Here is a 27,495-nt window from a genome sequence, read left to right as displayed (position 1 = left end):
AAAATAGCTTGAAGTGACTTGAGTAACCCCAACATGTCTTGTTTCTCCCTTTTGCTTCTGGACAGAATCTACATTAATAACTTAAACTAAACAACAAACTGTTAGAAGTCTAAAGTTGGATGAGTTGCAGTTTAGTTCCTATCTGGCAGTACTTTTGATATACACTAGTTCCTCAACCTGCTTGGTTGCTATTCTGCCATTGCTAAACCGAGTGACTTTTGTCCTGTATCCATGTAAAGATAAACACAGTAACTTGGCTCCAAGCTTCTGGGACATCCTTTGAAAAAAAACTCATAACAGGCAAAAATTTTATGATGACAGGGATTCAAATAATTTGAATAGCCAACAGAACATTGCTCTTTTGTATTAAATACCTGGTATTTGCAACACCTAAAAGTATTGTAAAGACATCATGCAATAAGGGAAATTCCATTTCTGTATTAACTATTTTTTCACAGTGAAGGTAGCTGTATGCTAGAGAGGCACCAAAAGGGGCTGTGAAATATCCATTCATGGAGATACTGTTAACTCAAATAAATCTGAACAGTCTGATGCAGGTTGACTCTGCTTTCAGTAAGGTGTTAGACTAGATGACTTTGCAACCTATTTATTCTGTGTTCTGATAAAACATAAAGTTTTCAAAGGAGTATAATGAGCCCATACCTTTGTTTAATTTCTTTACTTACAGAGAGTGATACTGCAGTGTAGGCAAAGTGCATAAATTTATCTCTAGGGAGGAAAGAGACAATAATTTCACCGTTATAAAATATATTGTGATATTGCTAGTATATAACTTTTTTAGTTTTTCACCAGTTTTTCATCATCTGAATGACCATATTAAAAAAATAAATTCTTGTGTATTAAGAGTACTACCCCTATAGTCTTTGTTTAATCCATAAATGTGTATGTCTGATGTTCTTGCTGTATCTTGAAGAGCATTTCTGAAGATAATATTTTATATTGGGATGTAATATTTTCTAGTCCTCTTACCTGTTGGACAAGTTGTTTGTTAGGTTTTTAAGTCTCCGATAAGATTTCACTAATTTATGTTCTTACTCAGGAGCCAGCAGAGGATCAAGTAGAATGACATGCAGACTGTCCTTGGCAACCTGTAGCTTATATATAATAATTATGGGTATTGGTACCTTAATCAAAATTCATCAAACAAATTATAGAACTGATAAAGCTAAGGCAGTGGGCTGATGCTCTTTTCCCAAGAGAAGCTCAGCCAGTGGTCCCTACTAGGAAACAGATGCTCTTAATGAAACACAACACAACAATTTGAGGGCTGAGCTCTGTGTCTTTTCATCTGTTACAGCACAGATCTTCTCATCTCTCCTTATCTTTCTTTACTACTGAACAGATATTCCTTTATTTACTGTATAGTGTGTATCAAGCTTCCTGTACAGAAATTTCTTGAATATTTACAATGCAAGATTAACTTACTGCTGTCATAGAACCTTTACTAGAAAAATCAGATATTCTGTTATTTCTTTGAAATTTAACTGTCGCAGTGGGGCCAAAAGACATTAATATTTGCAGCTGTGTTATACAGTAAGTAAACTGAGGTAAGTGCTCTTTAAGAATTATTTTTTTAAAAATACATACGCCACAAAAGCCCAGTTTTGAAAATATACTATCATTCAACAGTTCGACATTCAGAAAGTTTGCAAGGGGCACAAGGAATCATGCCCAAATATCCTTAATTCAAGATTTTTGTAGTTACTAAGCTTTTGGTTACCTGATCATATATTTTGTTACTCCTTTCCACAATCCCAAGATTCCTGGCTAACTAATACACGTATTCTACTTGAACACACATCTTTCTTTTATCCTAATTGTTTAGTATAATACATTGTATTTATTGCACAGAATTCTCTTCTAAAGGCAGAATCTTTCTATTCCTCAGACCTTGCTCAGTAACTCACACACTAATAGGTATATCTTCAGAACTGCATAAATAGCAATTTCTCCCCATTGTAAAGAGACATTAAGCTAAAAATGCTAATTTAGAATTAGAATTAGAATTTAATGGAAAGTAATATACTCTGAAGAAACTTAGGTACCTCTCTGAAGCATTTACAAAATTCAGTTGTCATTCATTTAAATGTTGTATGTGTACCGATTGACAATTTTAATTAAATAAACAAATTCTGCTGTAGCTATCAAGATCTTAGAAATTGTAGGCCTACTTTCTGTCCACGGAAGCTGCTGGATGTGATTATCATTTTTCAAAATTAACATGGAGGTTGTCAAGGTTGCACATTGAGAAAATCAAGGACTGCCTCAGAGTTTGTAAGTGCACTTCAGCATACATTGTGTACACAGCCACAAATACTTTGGGGTCAAAGGTTTTCATTGCATTTTTAATATGCAAGCATAACAGATAAAAAATCTTTACTACTTCATATATCCACAACAGTAATTCCTTTCATTGTTAGGAACTGTAAAACGTTATTATAATAATGGAATAACGTGTCATTGTGGAAGTGCACACTACCAAAGTTTAATGTCTGTACATGTTTACATAGAAACCAGGAATTTCTTAGGATCATCTACAGATCTAGTTGACTTGTTGGGTTATATAATTGCTTATATCAGAAAATATTTTTTAAACCCTAGATTGTATATTGCGATATTGTATATTGTATATTAGCTAGTTGTGCAGCATTTGAGCACTTTAATGTTGAAGAGAGCAAGCCCATATAACAAATCAAAGGCAAGATGGGACAATTAAAATGAACTGGAGGTGTTTTCCAGAGTTCAAAACATGCTGTAAAAATAAAGCTACATTGTCAAAGAAGTACAAGGTGAAACTGGTAGCTGTTTATTCTGAGTTTTAAAAGAATAAGTCTCTGCTCATATGTAGTTACAGGAATATATTATTCTTATGGTCCAGAACCTGTTCAACCTGCTATATTGTGTGTATTCTTTAATAATAAGTCAGTGAGACAGTCTCCAAGTTCCACAGGTCCCAAGTGTAAGTCAAGAATTAAGTACATCAGACTATTAACTATATTTGTCAAATACTTTTTTTACCTCCTACACAATTCTTTCCTATTCCCCTTTTAGGTTCTCCTGTTCATGTACTTAAGCTGTGATTTATAGCTTGCACATTTTTCCTTAGTTGCTAAGTTAGAAACCTGATGTAAATGCTGCCTTCATTTTGAGAGAGGGATTCTTTCAACTTTGTTAAATGCAGATATTCCCTTCAAAGATCTTTCTAGTTCCTCTGCAGTGAAATCCAACTAGCTCCAAGGCACATATAATAAGGGTTTTTTTCTTTTAATTTTTTTCATTCATCACAGTTTCTGTGCAAATTAGGTGATGACTAAGAGTTGGTGGATAGGGTAGCATGACAGAGGTCACCACAGAAGCAGTAAGAGGCACAACAAGTAAGACACATAAAACACTGTGGTCACAGGTTATATATGAAACCTTGCTGAACTGATAATTTTCTGCTCTTCTATTTACCCTCACTCAAGTTTGATCCTCAGCATTATTTAATTGAATTAATTTAATTTCATACCAAAGTATTTTCTGCTTCTTAAAGTGAAGGGGAAAAAAAGAGAATAACTACTGGTAAGAAAAGGAAGAATACATCATTGCAACTGAAATTATTGAAAAATCTTTCCACTGACTAAGTTGAAAGTCAAAGTTAGGGTTTACATCCATTCATAAGTGTGTATTACAAAAGATATCCTTACCTACTAGTGGAGGGATGAGAAGATTAAAGAGCTTTTGTTTCTCTGTAGGCTGTGACATGTGGTAGGAATGTTAAGCATGTCACACATTATTCAAGAAAAGCCTTTATTATTAGTTGACTATTTAATTGTTTTCAAGTGACTGAGCATATGATCTGAAATTCAAGAAAGACTTCATGAATTGCTCACAATACAACAGAATTACTGGTAAGGAGCTATTCTCAGTGGAAAAGAGATCTGTGCGGTTCATTCTGCTAAATCTGCAAGAGCTTGCCTTTGTGCTAACAAAAAGAACGTTTCAGTCTCAGTGCTTCTGTTCTCAAATTGTGAAAAAGAATCTTTACTATTATTTCACCTAGTGCTTTCATCTGGTGTTATTGTTTCTTTTGAAACACCTTTCACATCCCTGAAGGATGCATCTATAGACAGGGTTGTTCTTGACAGTATGTTGCCAAAGGTCAGGTCAGAGTTCCACCATTGCACTTCAAAATAATGGGACAATTCATTAATATCCAGTTTCAGCCTTGTGATATTGGTGGCAAATTAGGTGCTTTACATGAAACCTCTTTTATGAAAAAGCAAAAAGTGAGATATTGGTAACTTTATGTTTTGTTATGGGCTTACTGTAATGGGAAAAAATAACAAATAATGAAGCTTATATGAATGACCACTGAAAACTGTACAATAAGAACTACCTTAAAATAACAGTAGAAGCTTCAGTTAAGAACAAGAAAATTTTAAGTTATACCTACAGGGTGATACAGAGAAAAACATGTAATCTGGGAAGTAGGCTTAGTCTGCTGTTCCACAAGCAACTGAGTCAGCATTCAGCATTGTAGCTTGTAACCAACAGGAAGGTCTTGATTCCTTCCTCTCTGTCTCCCCTCCCTTACAGTGCCTTCACTGCTTACTCCCTCTATTTCTGGCCATATGATCTTCCTCTGGCACTTGCTCTTGAACATGTAAGGTTCTTGACTGATCTGACTTAAACCACTTCATCAGAAAACTTCACATTTTATTTTTCATTTGGGTAATCTTCTACCATTTGATGGGCTAAAGTGGATCACAGAAGGACTTGGCAAAGCCCAAGTTAGCAGGGGATGCCAAAGTAAGCAGCAAAGAAAGGACACAGCATACCGTTCTTTTATGGAGGGTAAACTTATTATATCAGGTCATGCACCCTCTTAGATTCAGTTAGATAACTTAGTTGGAAGGAAAGCTGGGAAAAGGGCTTCCTACTGGCTTTAAAGACTAATGAAAACATGAAGCAAGTGTCTTCTGCAGCATAAGTAACATCTAGTTTGACATTTCAGGCAAGTAGCTAAGAACAACTTTTTTTTTCTTTTTAGCAAAGGAATAATTTACCTGAATACAAGAGTTTAGAGAACTTACCCCAAAAAATTATCTTGAAATCCAGGAATTTTTAGATTTTAAAAAAGAAGGTTACATGCCTGATAGCAGGAATACTTGTGATGTGGAAGAGCATATAGCATGGTATGCAGCCTTGGTCTCTAGTGTCCCAGGAAAATGCGCTATGTCAGCACTGCTCTACTAGCTGGTCTTGTTCTTCATGTTCTTTACTAAGCCTTTCAGGAACTACTTAGGTGTGTCCTGATGTAAAAATTTTTCAAATTACAAAAATTCTGAAATGAAAGACATTTCCTACTCAATGTTACGTACTAGGGGTTTAAACATTGACATTTTTTCCTCTACTTTTAGAAAGTTTTATTTGTTACTTTCTGAGATTGTTTATTCCATTTCCTGAGAGAACTCAGGGGAAAAAATCTGACTTCTTAATAACTTGTCTGGGATGCGCTGCAATGTGAATTTTTTCCTTTAAATGTACTTGATGCCAGAGCTGTACTTGCCACTACAGAAGAGGAACACTATCAGACAGTCCAGAAGAGATTTGCAAGGATACCAAAATATTCCACCAATGCTTAACTCTCTTGCATACTCTGCTATCACAATCCATACCCTTTATCCCATCGTCTCCCTGACAAAAGCCCTGGAAGATCTGTCATGAAGCCCCCATTCAATTTCAACACTGAATTTTGTTTTCATACAATGAGCATGAATTAGGTAAGCATCAACATGGAAACTCAGAATACAATGCATTTGAGCTGTGAGTGGTGGCAGCTGTGTAGTCATTTTAAATGACAAAGTACAAAATTTCACATATTTGTCTTTTGTTTTCCCTCGGTATTGCTGTAGTACTAGGAGACATGGATTGCAGTGTTCTTTAGTGTCAAAGTTTCTGAAGTTGTTTCCAGAATGTGTGTTGTAGTTTCCGTACTTACTTTGTTCTGTTTTGTCCTCTGGCTCTTAATCTGTGTTGCATGTGAGCCACTGGAGTTTAACTAAACCCCTTGAAATCGGTAAGAGTAACATATGACAGCATTCTGGTGTGGTCTGTTCTCTTTCTGAACAGTTCTTGCATTCAGTACTCTTTCTATCCATTTTTATTGTGCAAAATCAACCTCAAGGCATCAATGATATAATCTGAGTATCCATTTTAATCAATAAATAATGGGGATACATGTTTGTTTAAATATTTTAAAGGAAAAGAACCTTGTGGCCCACCCAAGATTCTAGATATTAAAGTGGAAGAGAGTTCTGAAGTACCTATTTTAGAAGACATGTCATCACCAACAGATGTTCAACAGCATCTATGGCAGGTTTCCACAGATATTGAAAACACTGAAAGGTATGTGTGGCACTTCATTACTGAACAAAATAAAATTCCATCTAGGGTTTATTTAGTCTTTTTTAATTTGACAGACAGTGTTGCTACTATAAAAAGTATAAGTAAATCAAATAACCTCTTAACATTTCTGTTACATTTAACATAATTCAGAACAACTTCTAAAAGAAAGGCTAAGACGAGTGACATGCTTTATTAGGCTAATTACCAGAAGGTAACTGTCAAAAAAAGAGGGCAAAATTATATTGCTGGTGGGCCAGGCTCTCTAAAAGAAGCAGCTTTTGCCTCATCTTGAGTGGTTTCAGATTTTGTACCTGAAATCTGCTGGACTCCTGTTCTGCGTTCCTAATTCAAAAGCACTGAATCTAGTTCATTTTTGCCCATAATGTTGAGTGCAAAAGCCTTAGGAGGGGAGAGGAACATAATCCGTAGGTTACCCTCTTAACTATGCAGTTGAAAAACGAAAATGAGACCCTTTAGTAGAGAGTAACCTTGATGGCCAACATTTCTTTGCAAAAATTCCTATTTCGAGGGCTTTGCATATTAATCTGATGCTGAGATTTGAATGGTTATCATGCTTATTTACATAAAACAAAGTTCTTTTCTACTGAGAACATAACTTGGAGAATAGAACTGAGCAATTTTTTACTAGTCACATGGCTTCATTTCTAAGAACTATTTTATATGTAGATGAATGAAGCAAGACCACATTGGTTTTAAATCCTGAAAGCATTAAGACATTACAAGCTTGCACACAGAATTGCTGGTCTGCTGTCTACCAGTAAAACAAGAACCTTTTTGAAATGTCTGGCCACATTCAAAACATATCCTTATGTAGGTTGCTTTGGAGATAATATTTTGTTATCATATTTTCCATCATCTGCCTTTCAGAAAAACTAATGCCAGAGTCCTCCTAAGATAGGTGGGAGTGACAGCCCTGTTTTTTAAATTGCCATTTAATGTGCAGGGAACTGAAGTATCATGGATTAGCTACATATATTATAATTTTCTTCTAAACAGTGAAACACATTCATGGCATAAGCTACAAGATGTTGACAAGGAGTACAAAGTTGACATTAGTACTAGCTTGTGATAATTTTATGGAATATTGTGTATTTTGTCACTGGGATCACATCATGCCCACCAAGTCATTTAATAACTCAAGTGTCAGAATAGATCATAAATTTGAATCAGAAACAACTAGTTTAGTATCAGGGTAGTGTGAAAGTGCTCCCTTATTAAATCTATTGCCCTTTCTTTTGGTATACATCTTCTGATATATGTTTGGAAACCGAATGCTTGCCCAATTGATTGTTGTATTTCATCATCGTGGCTAGGCTTTGCGAACGAAGATTTAGGAAGGCTCTACCCACGTTTGTTATAAGACTGTTGTATTTATTGCTCCATTATTTCAGCATATATAAAGCTATACTGTGAGCCACTCCCCATTCAGTCTTCAACTGCCGTTCTATTGTCTCTCTTTTAACTGTTGTATCCACAGAGATATGAGAGAAATGAAAAACCTTTTAAGCAAACTCAGGGAGACTATGCCTTTACCACTGAAAAATCAAGGTAGGTTTTAATTTTCTTCATGTAAGGAAAATTACGATAATTAAAGGTTTTGACTTCTGTTAAATACAAAAAATCTAGGAGTTTTTCATAGCAATAACAAGAAGAAAAGTCTAGGCAAAGTCTCTTCCCTACTGATTCATTGGAGCCCAAATTTAGTATGTGGTCTTTGGCCTCTCGAGTTTCACATGCGTATTCTGGAATTTTATAGAAACAGCATCTATACATAAAATAATAGACATTTCCTGGTGACATGAAGGCAGAAGCACAACTAATTCCCTGTGTAAGGAGTTCTTCTTTTTCAAAGGCAATGAAGGTCTAAAGGGATCCTACTGAGTGATGGCATTTGCCTCACCCCTGCAAGGCTTGTATGTTCTGTGACATGCCACTGACTCTATGCAGAAAAGCTACTTGCTTTGAGATTGTTAACAGTTGCTTTTCCCAGTAGCCAGCTGTAAGGATCTCCAGCCTATGCATGTATTTAGCGATGGGCCTTTGTGTTGTTGTCCAGCAGTGTTAAATACTTCACATCTGCAGGAACTCTCTTTGTTCGTGAGAATGACATTAAAAAGATAATGGTTTCCCTTTTTGATTTCTTCTTGATAAATGGGTATTTCTTAAAGGCCATGTAGTTTTGCACAGTGGCAGCCAATGACGTATGCCTAATGTGTCCCAGATCTTGTCCCAAGTAACTAAACAGTCTTGCATTCATCGTAATACAGTAATAGATGAATATGAAATAATTGGGTTCATTATACAAATAGGAGTTCATGGCAGGATGGCTTGATGGAAAACCATGTGAAAGGAAAAAGGCAATTGCTTATCATACATGATACGTATTTACCACTGTAGAGCCTGGAAAAGTGACAAAAAGTCTATGCCTATCCTAGAAGAAAGGAGTGTGCTGGAAATAAGGAAGGAAAAGACAAATTGAGGGGATGTAAAGCATAGAGAACCTGAGTTCAGAACAGAGATAAAGGTGCACAGAATTCTTCTCTGCTGCCTGGTGTCCAGACTGCCCCTCAACACTGATCAGAATATCACTGACCACCTGTGCAGCAGGATAGGAAACATCCTAGAGTTTAAAAGCTCTGAGTCATGCTCCAGAATCAGGTAATCCTAAATGGTGTTTTTGCAGCTCTCACAGTCTCCAACTGTGATGATAGTTTACAGATGACCTCTGAGAATGGATGCCTCAGGAATGGACAGTCATACTCATTATTCATACAGTACTTAAAATTTTTGAAATAATCCAAGACCTGTAATTAATGAAAGCTACATAACAGTACAAGTAAATAGAAAAAACCAACATTACAGATAATTAATATGGTCTGGACTGCAATTTTGATATTTATATGAATCACAACTATTGATTATGAGATGAATGAATGCCATTTAATGTGTTGATCTTTGCAAATGACCAATCCTGCTCTCAGTAAATGAGTATTTTGCTGTTGGTTTCGGTGACAGCCAGAATGGAGTTAAGATGGCAAGCTCACAAAAGTTTTGCATAATGTTACTGACTGCTCACAGACCAGGTTTTTATGTATGAAATTCTCTGAAGTGACAGCAGGAAAATTACTGTTGTAGTTTGTAAGACTGAGTCACAGTATTAAATGATCTCTTAGCTATGTTCTTGTAGTGCAGTATTTGTGTTACAGTAGTGTCTATACTCTACAATCAAACCACATCACTGATGTAACCAGAATAGGAATATGATGAGGCATAGATCTTAGCCTGAAACCACACTTGAAGATGGCTCAAATTCAAAGTGAACTCTAAATTTGTGAGGTAGCTCACTGACACTGTGTGAGTTAATCTATAGGCACTAATACATACATTTTGTATTAATTTAGAAGGAATTAATATAAAAGGTAGAAAGCTAACAAGTGGTAACTTTCCTAGGCAAATGTTTTTGTATCTCGATGTGCCAAGAAGTTCCTGTGTTCCAGTTTTAAATGGAAATTCTCCCAGTATGCACAAATGGCCACTCAATAGTGGAGATTTTTATGTTTAAATTAAGCCAGAATTTTACTTTAGGATTGACATTTCCAAACTTGCATGTCTGCAAGATCTCAAGCTACTTATACATTATTAATCCAGGCAGGAATATTGTGGCTCAGGTATCCCAGCGGTGAAGGTGTGATTTCATTTAGGTTTCTTCACTGAACTAGTGTTCTTGCCAAAATGTCTGTTGTATTATTATTATGGAGATCCCGTTAATTAGCATTGTAAGACTTAAATACAAATATTGGATTATTATTATTTGCTCTATGCCTTGAACTATGGGACCTATTACATCATGGAAAGGGTTCTCAAGGATTAGAATAGGCTGCCTATAGAGGTGGTGAAGTCACCATCCCTAGAGGTGAAATGACTGTGCATGGCACTTAGGGCTAATTGACTAATTGACAAGGATTGATCAAAGGTTGGGCTCGATCTCAAAGGACTTTTCCAACCTAAATGGTTCTGTGATTCTGAGATATGTAGGTGCTGTTAGGACACATAAATGATATAATCTCTTTTGTGCATTTACATGCTTGTGTTATAATGTGGGATTTTTCATCACAGATGATAGCAGCCTCCTAAACTTGACTCCATATCCATTGGTAAGACGACGGAAGCGAAGATTCTTTGGATTGTGTTGTCTTGTCTCAAGTTAGAAGATTAAGCACAGAAGCACCAAGAAGATCATGACTTTAATTAAACCACTGTTATTTGACCACTGAAAAGATGAACATTGCTCCTCTTGATTATAAAGTACATTTTCTACACTACACTATTCATTTTGCTCTTCTGCTCCCTCCTCATCTTCAAATAAGGGATTTCACAGTGTAAAATTATGGTGATCAAAAACAGCTGTGGAATAGATCTAGCATATTTAAAACTTTTTAAAGTATGTTTTGCATGCTTACTTTCAATTGCTCAAAGAAGACACATGAATTATGGTTCATAGATAATTTTAAGAGGTTTTTTTAATTGTTTGAATTGCTGCTAAAAGTTTGTGCATAGTACAGTATTCTTAGTATCATAATGAAATATTTGGTCATACTCTTAACAGTCTTTAAGCATAGAAAACTATTTAACAGCAAAAGTATTAAAGTTCTAAAACATTCAAACCATATTGTAACAGAATTTGCCAAAATCTCCAGTTGCTTTTTGTGCTCACATTTATATTTAGTCTTCCAATATATCTCAATTTAAAAGCTTCATAGAAAAGTATCTTAATTTATGATACACAAATCATAAATGAAAATAGTTAGGACTGTAAATACAGAGGAATCATAATAACTGCATACTGTACAATGCATAGAAGCAACAGATTTCCTTTTAAGTCAATAGTATATCTACAAGCATTTGGAAAAAATAAATAATTTATTAAAAGGAGGTATTAAAATAAACAATGTAAAACACAACACCAACCCATTTTGTTTCCAATAGAATTCAAAGCATGGTGTCTGCATATCACTAAGTCTAAAACTTATAAGGCATGCCAGAATCATCTGAGACTGTAAGATATTAAACAATTTACATTGTTAATAAAGTTTTTTATTTAATTAAATATTGTTATGTTTCTAGTTGTATTGCTGGACTGTGTTTTGCTAATTTTGCTGTCAGAGTACTACACAAAGTTTTGATAATATTTCCATTTCAAGAAGTATGTTTAGAAAGATAAAAAATATGGAGCATATATAAATACTAAAATGACAGCTAGTAGAAGCAGTAGATATGAATAGGTAGACTCAATGTACTGATATTTCAAGATGATAGGCAAGACACCACAAATAAACTTGTGCTAGACTGCAACACTATGAAAGCCATAGCAATCTGTCATTACTGTGCACGTCAGCATACCCTTGTAGTCAATAATAGTGACTCATAGCCCTTTATTCCACCATGACCCAGCATGTCAAAAGAACAAAACAAAAGTTTAATGCTGGTAAGGAGGTTGTTGTGTCCTTGCCACAGGAAACACCCATACAGTTAAATTCATTGTCAGTTTTTTGGTGGGATATTAGTACACCCCCTAAAGCAGTTTGTTAGGGATAGCTGTTCACTGAACTGTATCTGGCAACTAAAAAGTTTGATCTGACCCATTTTTCTACCAAGTTTTTCTCCTGCTGTTTGCTGAGAAAGGGTGGAAAAGCCCACACTGTCAGAAATATTAACATACTGTTTATAGCAAAGACCAAAAATTCAGATCTAATTACCAGGAACAGAAGGCAGGACTTTTTCTTCCAGAAGAGCCACACCACTCCCAGATTAGACATTCATGTAACTGAGCTTCCAGCATTTCTCTGGAAGGATATTTTTCTTGTCAGTCAGATAAAGCAGAGTCTTTTAGTTTTTTCCAGGTTGGACTGGTCTGTTCACCTTTCACTCCCCCAGAGAGAAAATCCATTTTTGAATAATCAGGCCAAGAAATAAATATTTTAAATGCAATGAGGACAAATAAATTTAAAATGCCCTTATGGAACTTGTGAGTTTCCAAAATTAATTCCATCTGAATTTAGCATGGCTAAATTCTTTAAATAGCACAGAAACAGGTAACTGCAATGTGTTTGAAGATTTCAGGTCCTGAACTATTCTTAAGCATACATATTCTTAAGCACCTAAACTGGGGAGATCCCTACGCACTCACGAAACTGTGTGCTTGTGAGAACAAACGCATTTTTAAGAAGAATGGAATTAAAATCCATAGCACAGTATTTTTTCAAAGTTAATTCTTTGAAGTCTTCTCCACATTTCTCATTAACATTGTCCTCATTAATCAGAGCTGTTTTCTGTAATAGGCAGCACTGACATGTTTTCATTAGGAGTCTCAAACCAAGATATGCTCCATGACTCCATCCCCACAGGTACGCTAGGTTTTGCAAGTGTTAAAACTTTGGAAAAACAACTCCTGATGTCTAATGGATATTAAAAATATTGTCTAGGAATACAATCAGTAGTTACAATTAACCAATTAACTTTTGTTCATAAGTGAAAAAGACATTAATGCCAAAAATAAGGGGTATGAATGCAAGACTGAATATGCAGCGATACCATGAGAGAGGAAGGGAGAAAGAAACTTTTACACAAGACTTAGAAGTCTTGCAATATTGGTACACAGAGAGAAATACCCATAGGTGGTCAGAGTGATACCTTTTTTCAACAATTAATTTGAAAGGAAGATGGGCAGAGTAAGCAGTAATGTGTCTAGCTGAGTACCTGCTCACACATCATCACACAGAATTTAACATAACAAATTATGTGACAGCTTATATCTCTGTATTTTAACCATGCCTGTTGGAATGGAATATACATTAATTAGACAAATGTATAAACATTTTAATTCATTTTACAAATCTTGACATCAGTCATATCACAGTGAGTTGCACAACTTGATCAGATTCTGTGATGGATAGACTTGCATTGCAGTGTATTGAAGTGTACAGTAATATGTGCATCCTAGTACCTTTTGTTATTCTGGAAAATTCAGCAGTGTCTTTTCTTCCTGAATTAAAGACTATTAAAATTTCAGTCTTTACTCATTTTGAAGCCTTTCTATACTTCTAAGCAATTAAGCAGCTTATCTCAAGCCTTTCGTCTTTATTATACCTTCTACTAATCCTAATGGACACATGCTGTAATTCCCAAGCTTTATGGCCACTTAAGGAACACTGATGATCAAGGGTGAATGGAATGTCCTCAGTTACCTTTTAACAGATAGTGGCGTGAACCAAGGCCTGGTAAGTATCTGAATTGAAGAGGTGTTAAGGGATAAGTTGGTTTAGTTAGGAATGCAGAGCACTAAAATTCAAAAGGCAACAAACTCTTTTTAAGCCGCAGAACATCAGGTCGGTAAAAGAAAGTTAATGATATTACTACAATTTAGTTTAATGGAACAGGGCATCAAAGTTTAAATGCTCCCACAATAAAATGATATGCAAATCACTTAAGAGATGATTTACAACCATTCTTTTATTTGTTTATTTTCCAAGTATTACCAAAAAAAAAAAAAAAGACAACTTCACATTGGTGACCTCCTGAACGCATGGAAACAAGCAAGTTAGGGAGAATACAGAGGAAAGCAATAATTGCCTTCTAAAGGTTTGAACAGTTTAGTTGAAAATGTTATAGGTTAAAGGCACCATAATTCTTTTGCAGGGTAGGAAACAAGAAGCAAAAATTCCCGTACCTACCAAATATGACAAGTTCCACTAAGTCTTTTTTTACTAAAACCCTGTGCAGCTCCAGGTTTTCAGATATTTCATGTCATAAAAAATAACAGTCTGAGAAGTCAAATATATATATTCAGTGTAAAGTCTAAATTTTTCAGAGTAGAAGCAAAATACAAGCATACAGAAGTAGAGAGCAAATACATATTGCAGGCTGCATGCTAACCCAATATGAAAAATTAGCATGCAAAATCTGCATCTTAACTTATACAATACGTACAAGATTGTCCCTGTTAACTGTTCATCCCATAGCAGGCTTATTTTGGATGAGATACAATATAGAGCCATTCATTTTTCAATATAAGGTAAGCAGATGAGTATAAATTAAAGGACTTTGACAAGTTTGAAGAGCTGTTTAGACTGTGGCAATGGACTACTATAAGAGATGTTTACTACATAGCCCAAAATTTATTGTCTTTGAAGCAGGTATAGAGACTCCACAGACATCAAGACAGAAAATCAGTGGGAATACAGTAAACTAGACAAAAATATAAAGATATGAGAAATATAACAGAAAACACAACAAGCTTAATGGAATATTTTTGAGAGCACTGTGGTGGGTTGACCTTGGCTGCCCACCAGATGCCCACCAAAGTTGATATATCGCTCCCCCTCCTTAACTGGACAGGGGGAGAAAAGGATGATGAAAGGCTCGTGGGTTGAGGACACTGAGATCGCTCAACAATTTGGTTATCATCATGGGCAAAACCAAGTTGACTCAGGAAAATTAAGTTATTGCCAATTAACAGTGGAGTAGGATAAGAAGAAATAAGAACAGATCTAAATCCACCTTTCCCTCACCCCTCCCTTTTCCCCAGGCTCAACTTCACTCCTGGTTTCTCTAGCTTTTTCCCCCAAGCTGCACAGGGGGATGGAGAATGGAGGTTGTGGTCAGTTCATCAGGCATTCGTTGTCTGTGCCATCCCTTCCTCCTCACACTCCTTCCCTGCTCCAACGTGGGATCTTCCCGTGGGACACAGTCCTCCATGAAATTCTCTTACACGAGTCTTTCCCACAGCCTGCAGTTCTTCATGAACTGCTCCAGCTTGGGCTCCTCTCTCCATGGGGCCAAAAGTTCTACCAGGAGCCTGCTCCAGCACCATCTTTTCACAGGATCACAGCATCCTTTGGGCACATCCACCTGCTCTAACACAGGATCCTCCATGATCTGCAGGTGGACCTCTACTCCACTGTGGACCTCCATGGACCATAGGGGGCAGCTGCCTCACCATGGGACACCTTCTCCCCCTCCTTCTTCACTGACCTTGCTGTCTGCAATTTGTTACTCTTACATATTCTCAGTCCTCTCTCCTTGATGCCATTGTACAGCAGGCTTCACTCTTTCTTAAATATATTATCCCAGAGGTCCTACCACCATCACTGATGCTCTTGGCCTTGGCCAGTGGAGCGTCCATCTTGGAGCCAGCTGGAACTGGTGTTGTCCAACACAGGGGTAACTTCTGGCATCTTCTCACAGAATCCATCCCTGTAACCCCCCTGCTACCAAAACCCTTCCAAGTACACCTAATATAAGCACCCACATCATGCTTTTTTAGACCCCAGGTCTAATGCATCAATATTCAAACAAGAAAAATTAAACTTGCAATAAGGCACCAGCTTCTTTACACACGAACAAGTATCATGAATGTAAAAGGGTGAAGGTCTTGAATTTTCAGAATTAAAAGTTTTGGTCTGTGACACCTCAATTTGCCTAAGACCCACTAAATTTTATTTTGGATCTAGTCTAGACATCTGAGAATGGACCAAATGGTTTATGTTCGATTTGGGACTCCTAGTCACTTCTAAATTAGATATAATTTGCAAAGCAATGGCCAGAGTGACATCCCCTCTAAGCGGTGCTCAGCTGATTACCCAGTCAAGGTTGATCAAGATATTTAAAAAAAAAAGCCTCCAGAAGATAGCCTCTTAACCCATACTGAGCTTACTTGGGAAACGTGGCTGCAAAAGATTTGAGTTCTTTGACCAGTCCCAAGCAAAAGTATAACATCAGTCTTTCCTGGTCATGACAGACTGTGAAGCAGCACATTGAATTTTACTAAGTATTTGATTAACTGACTAGGAGAGACAGTTTAACTGTCTACTAATATTGCAGTAAGTACTGGACGCCAGAGTATGCTGTTGATGTATGATTTCATTACAAACAGAATACCACCCAAATGAATATCTCAGTATAGCTAAATTAAAAACAAAACAAAAAAGAGCAACATAATTTTACTCTCTTAGTCCTAAAGGTTCCCATCTGAACAGGATTATTCGTATTGGCATCACTCAATATTTTTCCAGTATTCCTGTGAAACATGAATGCTTCTGCCTTATAGAGATGGAAAGAGGGACTACCTAAAGGTTGCAGCTAGGTGTTTGTAGCACCTCACCATTTAATATGCCCTCTCAATCCAAGTGACTGTTTTTGAGTCCTGAAAACCTCTGAAGATAGAAACTCTTCAGCTTTCCTGAACAACCTGCCCTAGTGCTGTACTACTTTCCCAGTGAAGAAATGTCAAATATAACAGATTTCCAAGATCATGTCATTTATCAAGAGCAAAATCTAATGTTAAGTCTGCAGTAGTATTTTTCCATCAGTGTTTGCACAAAAAAATACCAAAAAACAGATGAATTCTCTTCTTTCAGTGCAAATGGATGGTGATATCTAGCCACAGCACAAAAGACCTCACCCAAACCGTAGTTGTTAATACCTGATACTATAATCCTTATTGCTGGTTTCCCATCTTTCATTTCTGTATTACAATTTAAGCATTTCTGTTATTGTGACTTAACCTTCATACAACTTCCAAAAGACAAAAGTATTGGAGAATTAAGGGATATTTCTGTTGCTACCAACTGATAGTTTTTTGGTAATTGCTGAGGAAGGCAATTCCCTGCTGATTTCCTGCAGATGAAATATTTTAACACCTTCTATTAAAAAACCTGCAGAAGTCATCTCTACCGAAGATTTTTACAAAATTTTGGTTCCTGCTGGAAGAGGAATTGTGACATTTGATGGAAATGCTGGTTGATGTGGCAAAGAGTAGTCATCTGCCATTTGAGTATTTCTGTTCCAAAGCCCCAGGATTTTCTATAAGGATTTTCTGTTCTAGCACTCTTTTCTTCTAATCAAAACCTAGAAAATCTCCATTGGAAAACAGAAAAAACATAAGACCCAACTTCTATCCCATTTCCATCCCAGAAATAACTGTACAATGATGCATTAAATACCGATTGGTCTTTTGTCAGTGTAAAGGTGAGATTCCTTATTATGTAAGAGGTATCCTATCCATTGTCCAGCTTCATGAACAAGAAGCAACAGAAGCTAATGAAAGATGTATTTCTGCTCACTTAGTCCCGAGTTACTTCAGTGAGGAGATTTGTAGCATTATTTTGGGAAGTAGTTCTAGAATCTTGAAGGCACTGACTGACAGGCAGCAAAACCTACCCTTTACCAGCAGAACCTTCCTTTTCTGCTTCAAAAAAACTGAGCTTGGCTAAATGCAAGTGAGCAGGAGATATCTTCTGTGGATCATAGTGTGGCAAGAGTTCTAACACTGACTTTAAATTGTTCCACAGCTGTTCCTAGCATATGCATAATCTGCTGTTCAGATCTAGCCTCATATTGCCAGTCTTAGATATTTTCCATTTTCCTGTCTGAACTTGTCTGGCTTTAAGCTATCAGTCTTCTCCTCAGTAGCACTTTGAGTCTTCACCTTATTTTGTATCATCTGTAAATTTTCTTGGTGTGATATTTATATTTTCTCCCTTCTTTTTAAATGTACTTAAGTACCAGTGTAATGCGAATTCTGGTGTCCAAGAGAGCATGTTTTTATTTGTAACCTGTTGCTGTCTCATGCAAGCATATCTTTGAGCCATTACATGTACTAAGCTCTTTCTTTCAGAAGTTTTATTTCTTGCTCTTTTAAGACTGCAGTTCTTTGATGTAAAGAAAGTTTCTGCCAATTTCCAGCCTAAATCTTCTCCTGGACAACTAGTACCATATACAATGTGTTTCTTAAAGCTCAACTTTATTCTTTGTTGAAATTCTCTGATGGTCAAAATTCTGCAAGGATATTTTACATACTATTACACTAGGTTAAAGCCTCATGAATACTTATATACAATACAGATAAATAAGGAGTAATCATTCTTGTTCATAGTATACTTTCTCAGTAGGACAAATATTTAGCTTACACAGAAAACTGTAAATAAGTCACATCTTAAGTACTATGCTGACATTTAAATTAACTCCACTAAATAGCCTGTTTCAGATGTCTTTATCACTTATAGAAGATAGCTGACAGGGAATGGCACTTCTTGTTTGTACTGGCATCACCCTCATACTGTAAGAGCTTTGGTGCTTGCTGAGTAGCTGACATACAATCAACATCTTGGGCCTGTACAACAGCAGCAGTTACGTCAGGGTTTACCCTTGAAAGTGCAATTCATGCAAACTGAAGCTAATAAGAATTGACAGGAATGAAGAAATAGCTAAAGTTTTAATATTAGAAATCTTGTTTTGAGATATATGTGTGTGTTTGTGCGCGCGCGTGCGCTGGTCTATGTGTCAAAGATGAAATGGTCATAATTGTGAAAGAACAAAACCCAAGCAGAAAGGACTTAGAAAAACTAATGGCTTTTGTTTGCTTGTTTGTTTTCAGCTTGCTTACAGTGATCCTGTCAAAAGAACATGTACATGTATTTCACAGTCTAAGACTAGATCAATTTTTGAAGATAATTTTGAAGGCTCAATCTTTTTTAGCTCCTCATTGCCCGTTCCTCCCTTCTCAGGACCTGTTTCATATTTGCACTTACTGATTAATGGATGGAAGCAGAAAGTGCTATGTAAAACATACATTTATTTAAAGGATAACAGAAAATCTCACTTGAATTTCCAGATTAGATTTAACCATTCTGACATTAAGCATATTTAAGTCTGTATCTTTCTACACATAAGTTTGCAAACTGAAGTTTACCATATCCTACTGTAAGGGATTACAAACACAATTACTCATAACTGAACTAAGAATAAGAGTGAAGAACTAGTTAAACTTACATGGTTTAGTACTAATAAACTTGAAATTTTTTCCTAAATGGTCCATCTAATAATTTGAAGCACTGATGTATGCAAATAGATTTCTCAAAAATATACATATATCCCCTTTTAAAACAGCACTGCAAAGCATAAATAAATTTGATATGAAAGGAAAATCACCTTCTCTGCAGAAGTGAACACAAAAATAGACCAGCATCTTAGTCACTACTTGAACTGTCTGAACTGTCAGAAGATGAAGTTTTCTCCTTTCGTCTCTTCTTTTTCTCCTTTTTATGATGCTTTTCTTTCTTAGATTTATGCTTTTTCCCCTTTTCCCTTTCTTTTTTATGTGATTTTTGTTTTTTTGACTTTGGCCCCTCCTCTTCAACTGAACTTGATGCGGAAGATCTAATGAAAAAAATAATATAGATTAATATTTAATAAAGAAGGAAAATGCCACGATAATTTTTTTTTAAAATGTCACTATTTATATGTTACAAATAAAATTTGGTGTAGAATTTGCACAGTAGCATCCACTGAAAAGCTTATGATATCTCAGTCTGCATGTTCAACTTCAATGATGACTTTCCTAATAAGACTTTTGTATGTTTATAATACAGATTAAAAAACTATGGAATAGGGAAGTTGTATGTTTTTTCAGTCTTCAAGAAGAAAAAGATTAGAAGTACAGATCAACAGAAAATAAAGTATGACAGCAAGATAGAGTTTCCAGCTTTTAAAATACCACATGATCAATAACAATGTAAGAGTAATGCCTTCAAAAAAATCTTAATTTATTCCTCCAATGCAAAAATCTAAGAGAAACTCGGTATGACAAATTTGGATGCTCTTGCAGCTGGTAGTATTGGTCTCTAACCAATGATGAGTGATTATACACATAAAATAGTCATGAAGTAATCATGAGTACTCAGAAGGGCAGTTTCGTGCTATTGTTTACATGATTAACTATTATTTACTTGCATGAAAACCGACAGCCAAACTGACTCTTTTCTATTCTTCTTTTTTGTAAGTGTAAATACTGTCTTCAAAAGTGGAAGTCAGAGCTACACGATGTAAATAAAGAAGGAAAAAAATGTCAGTACAACCAGAATTAAATCCTGTTTCTTTATTTCTGAAAAATATCTTATTGTGGTCTCCAAATACATTACACATTTTATAGCTCCCAGGGCAGTTCCTGGGATATTGTCTTATCAACAGTCCTAATGATTAACCATTACTTTCATCTTAAAAGACAAACCAATCAATCATCAGGTCAGAACTCAGATTCATAATAATACTTTTTTTAGGCTTCTACACTGACAGGTGCACTAAAACTCAACAGATGCCAAGTAAAACTACAGAAGTTTTCCTTTTGATAATTGCATGTTACTCAGAGCATGTGTGTGCCTGCATGTGTGTCTACATGTGAATGTGTGCACGCAAAGAATCTTAGGGTCTCTAAAGTGCAGGAAGCCTTCTCCAGTCAGAGGGAACATTGCTTTCTGCCATCTGCAGACCTCCAGCTTACTACAGTTTTCAAAACTTCCATGATCCTAACTACACAGCTAAAAGCCCATGACTTTACCATTAATCCAAGAACAAACAAGTTCTCACTGCAAAAGAGGAAACTTTTCAAACCAAAGATGTACTTGCAAATCAAGCTGCATAAAAAGAAGCAATACCTTCTGAGAGACAACCCACGCATCAGAAATATTTCTGAAGTTGTGTTTTGAAATGAAAACAGCTGTGTGATACGAGTTACCTTTTCCTTAGTCTTTTTGTCTTCTCTTTGTTTTTTCTTTTTTGTTTCTTTTTTTCTTCCTCTTCATTTAAATCTATGGGTAAAAAGTTACATTTTAAAAAGCACTTGTCTGAATTTAGATCAGAATTAAAAGAGTGGCTTCAATAGCAATGTAAAGTTACTACAAAATTCCTGTGAAAAGGTTATCTTTTCCTTCCTCCAAATTCTGCTCTAGTGCAACAATTTCAGAAACATTTTGCAGAGTGGCAAGATTTTTATACACAGCTTACATTGTAATGACCTTGATCTAAGTACTAAGAAGGAAGGAAGGCCTGTAAAACTTAGCAAGAAGTTGTAACTTTTCCTATACGTTGACATCAGCTTCAGGTTTTCATATCTGTTTTTCTGTATTTTAACAGTCTTAACACTTATCATATTATTGCCTAAGTCTGAAAGCAGGCCATTTAACTAGAACACACCAAAAAAAAGGATATTCCCTTAAGATATTCAGGAATGTAACCTGAATTACATTCACACATCTTCCTTTCACACTTCACAAATAGCAATGCTATAACTAAGATAAATGAATTAATTTTCCATGCACCATCTACAAAGGTTGACAGAAGCATTACCCCTCATATGGTTGTGTTTGTTTCCTGCCCCAATGCTGTATAGTACTGCATAGTAACTTCACATTTCACTTATAAAATATATTTTTATCACACTGGAGATGAAATTTCTGATCTTAGATTTTTCTATACCAGTTCAAAAAGTATTTTTTAATTCTCCAAATGCAAATTCACTAAATAAATATAAATTACAATGTCAGTTAACAGGAAAATACTGTCTTTATAATTTATTCTTAGAACAGTCAATTTTGAGCATTTCATCTTATTCCTATCATACTTTCTACAAAGTCTGCACGTTACTAGTGCAGTGATACATTTGCTACCACAAATACAAATTACTGGTCTGTATGTTCTGGAGCAAAATTTGAAAGAATTCAATATGAATTAAAAAAGCAAATTATCTTTGGAGCAATTAAAAAACATAAACAAGAATGGGCGAACAAACACTCAGTATTTTTTTAAGAAAATAGTGCAAAAACCTTGAGATGAGGCCACTTGAAAATGGCAAAATTCTGCCTAGATTATTGACAGTTAGAGATACATGTCTCCTTAGCAGCCACAGTTTGAGAAAGAAAATATAGTAAATATAATATATATATATATATATATAATATAATAAATATAGATATCAGAAGATCAGTTGCTTTCCCTGCAGGTATCCATCTTCAATCAGTTAGGGCTAAAAAACCCCCAATCCTTACATTCAGAAATACGTGAGTGGGAACTAGTTTTTTCAAAGAGACTTGTCCCAAGAAAGGACCGTTGCAGTACCAATTCAGCACTCTTGTCAAGCAGACTACCCGTTTCTTTTGAAGCGTACAGCAAACTACAAGGCTCTATCTTTCCCCTCTCCCTAAACAGCATCTTCAGTAGGAACTAAATGTCAGGTCTGGAATGAGAGAGCAACAGAACAGAACATGATGTTTTGGCAGAGAAAAAGAACATTCATTCACTTAAAACATGCTATGGTGTAGTAACCTCTCCTTCTTACTTAGGGGAACTACTTCTTTGAAGTCCAAATTCAAATGAACTCAAGCACCTGATAAATAGCCCATCTGTTCTCTCTGACAAACAATTCATACTCACACCTTCCAAACATAGAAGAGTAATTCTCCAAAGATAAATGTTTAAATTCCAATTTACTAGCTGTTTCAGTCAAAATCCTACTCAGAAGCTGGAGAGAAATTGTCATATTTGTCATTAGTTATAAGATGTTTAAACTACATGCCATAATCAAAAGATTAACTCAGAACATCCGTATCATTTTCTCCTAAGCAGCTTCTTAGTAACAGTCTGATAATCTTTTGCATTTAGGAGCCCTTTTTGAGATGTTCCAAATGGGTACATTAGTAATTTCCTATGACGGGAATTAATACTAATAAAAAAAGTGGGTGTATCACATCTCTAAGTCTGAACATAGGAAGGACAAGACCTACTATTAAATCACAAGCTAAAAGAACTAATAGTAGTTATCAAAAAGGATAAAATGAGAGTTCCTACACTTCAGAAGACCACTATTCAATGTATTCTATGACTGAAAAGAAAAAAACCACAAAAACATCTTACTCTTTTTTTCACGCATGGCCTGCAATCTCTGTAGTTCTTCTTCCTCACTGTCTTCACTGCTAGTGCTGCTAACATCTAAAACAATATCTCTTTGAGGATCTACTCGGAGGAAGTTTCGACATTCAAATGTCAAATGACCAGCTGGACAAAACAAATATAAAGAAAGAAAAATTACGGTTTAGCAAAAAATATCAGAAACTAAAGAACATCCACTTTTGTATTACTTGGTTTTGAGAACTGAAAAAAGGGTAGGCTGGAATCTGTGAATGAGGTAGGAGAGGGCTTACTTTGAAAAAACCTCCAAGAATTTTGACAGGTTGTGCAATGCTCTTCCATTTAACCGTGCTTTATGACCTCTTTCCTATTTCTGTTAAAGATTTTGTTCAACTTTTATTTTTCTATTTTTAATTGTCTTGGATACTGTCTAAGAAACTACCTAAAAGCATCAAGTGAAATATTTAAAAAACTAAAGCAAGTGTTATACTGCTCTTTTTAACTCCATCTAGTGAAATCACAGAATCCTATTTGCTTATGAGCTATAATCTTTACAACCAGTACTTACTACTGTCTAAGTTACTACTTGACTAGTATTTTTAATTTTCTTAGTTACATCTTGATAATCATGACCAGTTAGAAACCTTGTGCTGAACAAGCCTAATGGAATAATAAAGTGAAATAAAACAAATTGAAAAAATGGTTTGGGAGACGCATGAATTCAAGTAGTAATTGAAATAAACTCATGTTCTTCACATCAAAACACCTATATCTTGAAGACAGAGCTTTTAGGAACACAAAAAGGGATTGTTTGATTTGACTACAGGTTTCCCTCTCTTCCAGAAAGTTTCTGATACTTGCTGCATGTAGAAACAGAGCACTAAATCTATATTGATATCCATGGTCCTTTTGAAGAAGACATACACAAAACAATTCAGTGACAAATTTTCTTGCAAAGTCTGAAGTGGAAGAATGAAACAAGACTTTTTCCTGTCTCCCTATGTAACGCTCATAAAAAACCTCTAACAGCTTAGATCACTGTGTTAAAAGTTCAATATAACTCACTGCAAAACAGTGTCTACTCCTCCATTGTTCTAAATATAAGAGTTAGTGATTAACAAATTAAAATCTTCACTAGGACCTCTCTCCATTCATCAGGAAAGTAGCCACTGTATGATCAGTATATAATGCAAAGCATGAGCTAAATGCTAACTGCACAACTTGTAAATAATAAAAGTAACTGCCTCTTGAAATACACGATGCTCAAGGAAATATGTTTTCTTGGCTTAAAAGATCACACAGATTTTAAATTATTTTTTCTTGTAACATAGATTGGCCTTAATGTGAGCTGAAGTGCCTGCCTGTTTGCAGTGAGATTCAGAAGCACAAATGCTAATCTCAGTATGTATCAAAGACGATGCTTTCAATTCAAACTTTCTCAAGTAATTTACTACAGCAAATGTAATATATATGAATATTATAGCATAATTTTTTTTCTGAGAAACTCAAGAGTTTTCAAAAGCAGCAACAGGTGTGAGAAGCCAGAGAATGAAAATGAAATAAATAAATTTTAAAAATGTGGTATTTAAAACTGACAAAGGCAGTTCCAAAATCATAAATTGAACAGAACACTGTAACTTCATATTGTTTATTGTTGACTTACGGTAACCACACTTTTTGCATCCTGCTCTGATGTTATCCTTATTTCCGCCTGAAAGAGAAAATTTCACCAATGAGGTCTTGCTAAACAGAACCCTCAAGTTTCTTTCAAATCTGGCTTGATAATGTCAATACACAGACAAAAGTGATCACTCAGAGTATTAAGTACATATGAAAGTACATATCTGTTAAGAAAAACTTAAAGAAAGACAAACCAGTGCATTTCTACGGTCACTTTCCTGTGTAGTATAAACCACTCACATAACTTACTGCCAAATCCTAATTTGATTTATCATGACCTTTCCATTATAATTTTAATAATTATTCCACCTCTCTGAAAGCTTATAGATTTGTTTAGTTACAGTATGAGCACAGTAATAATAGTTACCTGACATTCCAGTAATCTGTAACTGCACACTAAGTGTACCTAAAAATTCTAGCAGTGTATGGATATTGACAGACATTCACTGGGAACTCTGAAGTGGTTTATATTTTAATTACAGGAATTGACTTTAAACGGCAATTAAAAAACAAAGCAAACAAAAAAATCAGTCCAGAAAAGACAGAAAAAAAGAAAAGTCCACAAATTGTTAAATGATTCTGAATCCAGGAAACATGGCACCAAATACAAAGAATTAAGAGGTGCAAGAAAGCAAATGTATAATAAAGTGAAGAGAGTAACAAAAAAGTCTGTAGTTGCTAAGCAGGAAGAAGGACCAGAATAATGCAAATTTTAGGTGTGGAAAGTGTGGAATTTTCTCACGTGAGACCACAGTTAAGTTAAACAGAAATAGTAGAACATGATTCAGAAGAAGAGAAACACCAGAGACTTTTCCCCTTTCAAAGAGATCAGTATGATTTTTAAACAGCTGAGCCTATTCATAATGAATGTCACAATCGAATTTCCAAAAGCAAAGGATGCCCTTCTATCTTCCAACAAAACTTCAGTGACTTAAATAGTTATAAAGTGTCTTCTGAATAGCTTGTTAATGTATTTAAATAAATAAATAATCAAACATAATAAGAAATCTATTACAGAAATTAGAGAACTAGAAAGGGAGTACATCAATGCCAGGAATTTAAACTATGATTTACTGAGACAAGCATTGTCTTTAGAAAATTCTACTCAAAATAACAGAGAAACCTTCAACCCAAGGTTGAAAAAACTAACTTGGAAATCTGGATGACTCACTGGTCTATGCCCTAAAGAGCACTGGAAAGCCAAGAAATAAAAACATACATTCCATTATAACACATGATTTTCTGCAGATCCCAAAACCTTAGTATTACATATCCCCTTAAAGGTCTATTAACTCAGTATTCAAGTGCCTGTTGCATGACTGCCTATTTCAAAGACACATGGAAGGAAGTGTCACAAAACAAAAACCAAAAGCACGCCTGTACCTTGAAATGTCACATCAGAAAACCACTCAAAACAGCGTTTGCTTGTTCATTACACTTTGGGACTAGAAAACCAGATCACCTGAGCTACCTAACTGGTCTCAACATTCCGAAATTACTACTTAGTAAACTTCAGCCCTACTACAGAGCTGACCTGTAGGCAAAGAAAGATTTAGTATTTCATCCAAAGGAGGTCAGTAAAGTCATGCACACACTATAAAATCTCCGGTGTAGGTCAAGATTTCCAAGAGAAACACCCAGCAGTTGACAAGAATATTGTCACCCAATACTCCCACCAAATTCTGACGACTGAAATTTTATTATTATTTTTGGTTTTAAATAATAATGTTAGAAGCTGAGGTTTAGACTAGATGAAATTTTAGACAATTAAAACAAATTGCTAGATGCTTCCCTTTGTAATTTCTTCTCCTTTCCATTCGTTAATCCTCAAGAAAATTAACCAACACAACACTAAGGACTTGGTCCACTCACCGGAGCGTAAAATTAAAAATAAAAGCTTTGCAAACCTTTGAATAGAAAGACGAGTCTTCCTCAAGAACTCCTTCTAAAATGGGAGCAAGCTTATTAAGCTTATACTTCACTAGAGAAGTAGCTTACCAAAGCCCAGGCTTGGTCAGCTGTTCTCCAACCATACACTCTTTTTTTTCTCAGGATCAAGACTGTGCAGCAATGGCACGAACACCCTGCTAACAGCGTAGGTGTTTCTCCCTGCCCTACCTCACCACCATTCCGAACCGGTCTGTTTGAACAACGATCTGCTGGAGCACCTACGTTAACCAAGAACAACAATCGAGAAGGAAAACCAAGGCTGACCACCAGCATTCTTCGGATCTGACTTTGGAGGAGGCGACGGGAACGCAGGGCTGGATCAGCCAAAACCGCGTGGGGAGGCCCAGAGGACGCTCCCGCAAGGCTGCACTGCCCCTGGCCTTGCCCGCCCCGCCACCTCCGTACCCCCTCCCGCCTTCCCTCCCAGAGCAGCCCCCACCACCCCCCTACGCAACTGTCCATCACCCGCCGCTCATTCCCCGTTTCCTCCTTCCTGGCCCCGATCCCGCCAGCCCTGCCCCTTCCCGCCCCCGGCCCCTCACCCGGCAGGGCCATCCCGCCGCTCCCGCCGCCTCGGCCCGCGTCTGCACCGACGTCTCTCCCTGCCGGAAGGCTTTGCACGGCGCACACCCGGACCGTGCCACTCACAGGGAAGGCGGGGGACCTTAGTGCCCCTCGGGCGGGAGGCTCGAGGAG

General features: G+C 36.1%; 2 protein-coding genes across 6 annotated transcripts in view; one reads left to right on the top strand and one right to left on the bottom strand.

The window, feature by feature from the left end:
* The window catches only part of RGS7BP (regulator of G protein signaling 7 binding protein), a 38,354-nt gene extending 26,815 nt beyond the window's left edge, over positions 1-11,539 (top strand). The window contains 3 exon segments of the mRNA XM_018070328.2: positions 6,267-6,411; positions 7,910-7,980; positions 10,549-11,539. Coding sequence (XP_017925817.2) covers positions 6,267-6,411; positions 7,910-7,980; positions 10,549-10,640 — 308 coding nt within the window. The 3' untranslated portion in view covers positions 10,641-11,539.
* On the bottom strand, positions 210-27,439 carry SREK1IP1 (SREK1 interacting protein 1). 5 transcript variants are annotated; one of them, XR_001920361.2, is made up of 7 exons: positions 27,342-27,439; positions 24,833-24,880; positions 23,176-23,316; positions 21,002-21,074; positions 19,420-19,647; positions 12,189-12,363; positions 210-727 (listed from the first exon to the last, which is right to left on the bottom strand). XR_001920361.2 is itself a non-coding variant. In XM_018070331.2 (6 exons), exons 1-5 carry the CDS (start codon positions 27,352-27,354, stop codon positions 19,458-19,460), a joined length of 465 nt encoding a protein of 154 aa, XP_017925820.1. In that variant the 5' UTR covers positions 27,355-27,439; the 3' UTR covers positions 11,643-12,363; positions 19,420-19,457. The 5 variants fall into 5 exon arrangements, 3 of the variants coding, with proteins under 3 accessions (XP_017925820.1, XP_017925821.1, XP_017925819.1); XR_001920362.2 differs by lacking the exon at positions 210-727 and adding an exon at positions 10,681-10,836; XM_018070331.2 differs by lacking the exon at positions 210-727 and having other exon boundaries at positions 11,643-12,363.
* Between the last annotated feature and the right edge of the window lie 56 nt (positions 27,440-27,495).

The sequence above is a fragment of the Manacus vitellinus genome, unplaced genomic scaffold (genome assembly GCF_001715985.3).
Source record: "Manacus vitellinus isolate BGI_N305 unplaced genomic scaffold, ASM171598v3 scaffold_18_pilon, whole genome shotgun sequence".
Lineage (NCBI taxonomy): Eukaryota > Metazoa > Chordata > Aves > Passeriformes > Pipridae > Manacus > Manacus vitellinus.
This window is presented reverse-complemented; position numbering and strand designations above follow the sequence as displayed.

What these genes read in the sequence shown, in the direction of transcription:
- SREK1IP1 (XM_018070331.2), bottom strand. An exon ending in GGCCATGCGTGAAAAAAAGA is followed by an intron (nt 21,075 to 23,175) that starts GTAAGATGTTTT and finishes TTTTACCCATAG; the next exon opens with ATTTAAATGAAGAGGAAGAA. An exon ending in ACAAAAAGACTAAGGAAAAG is followed by an intron (nt 19,648 to 21,001) that starts GTAACTCGTATC and finishes TTTTTTCATTAG; the next exon opens with ATCTTCCGCATCAAGTTCAG.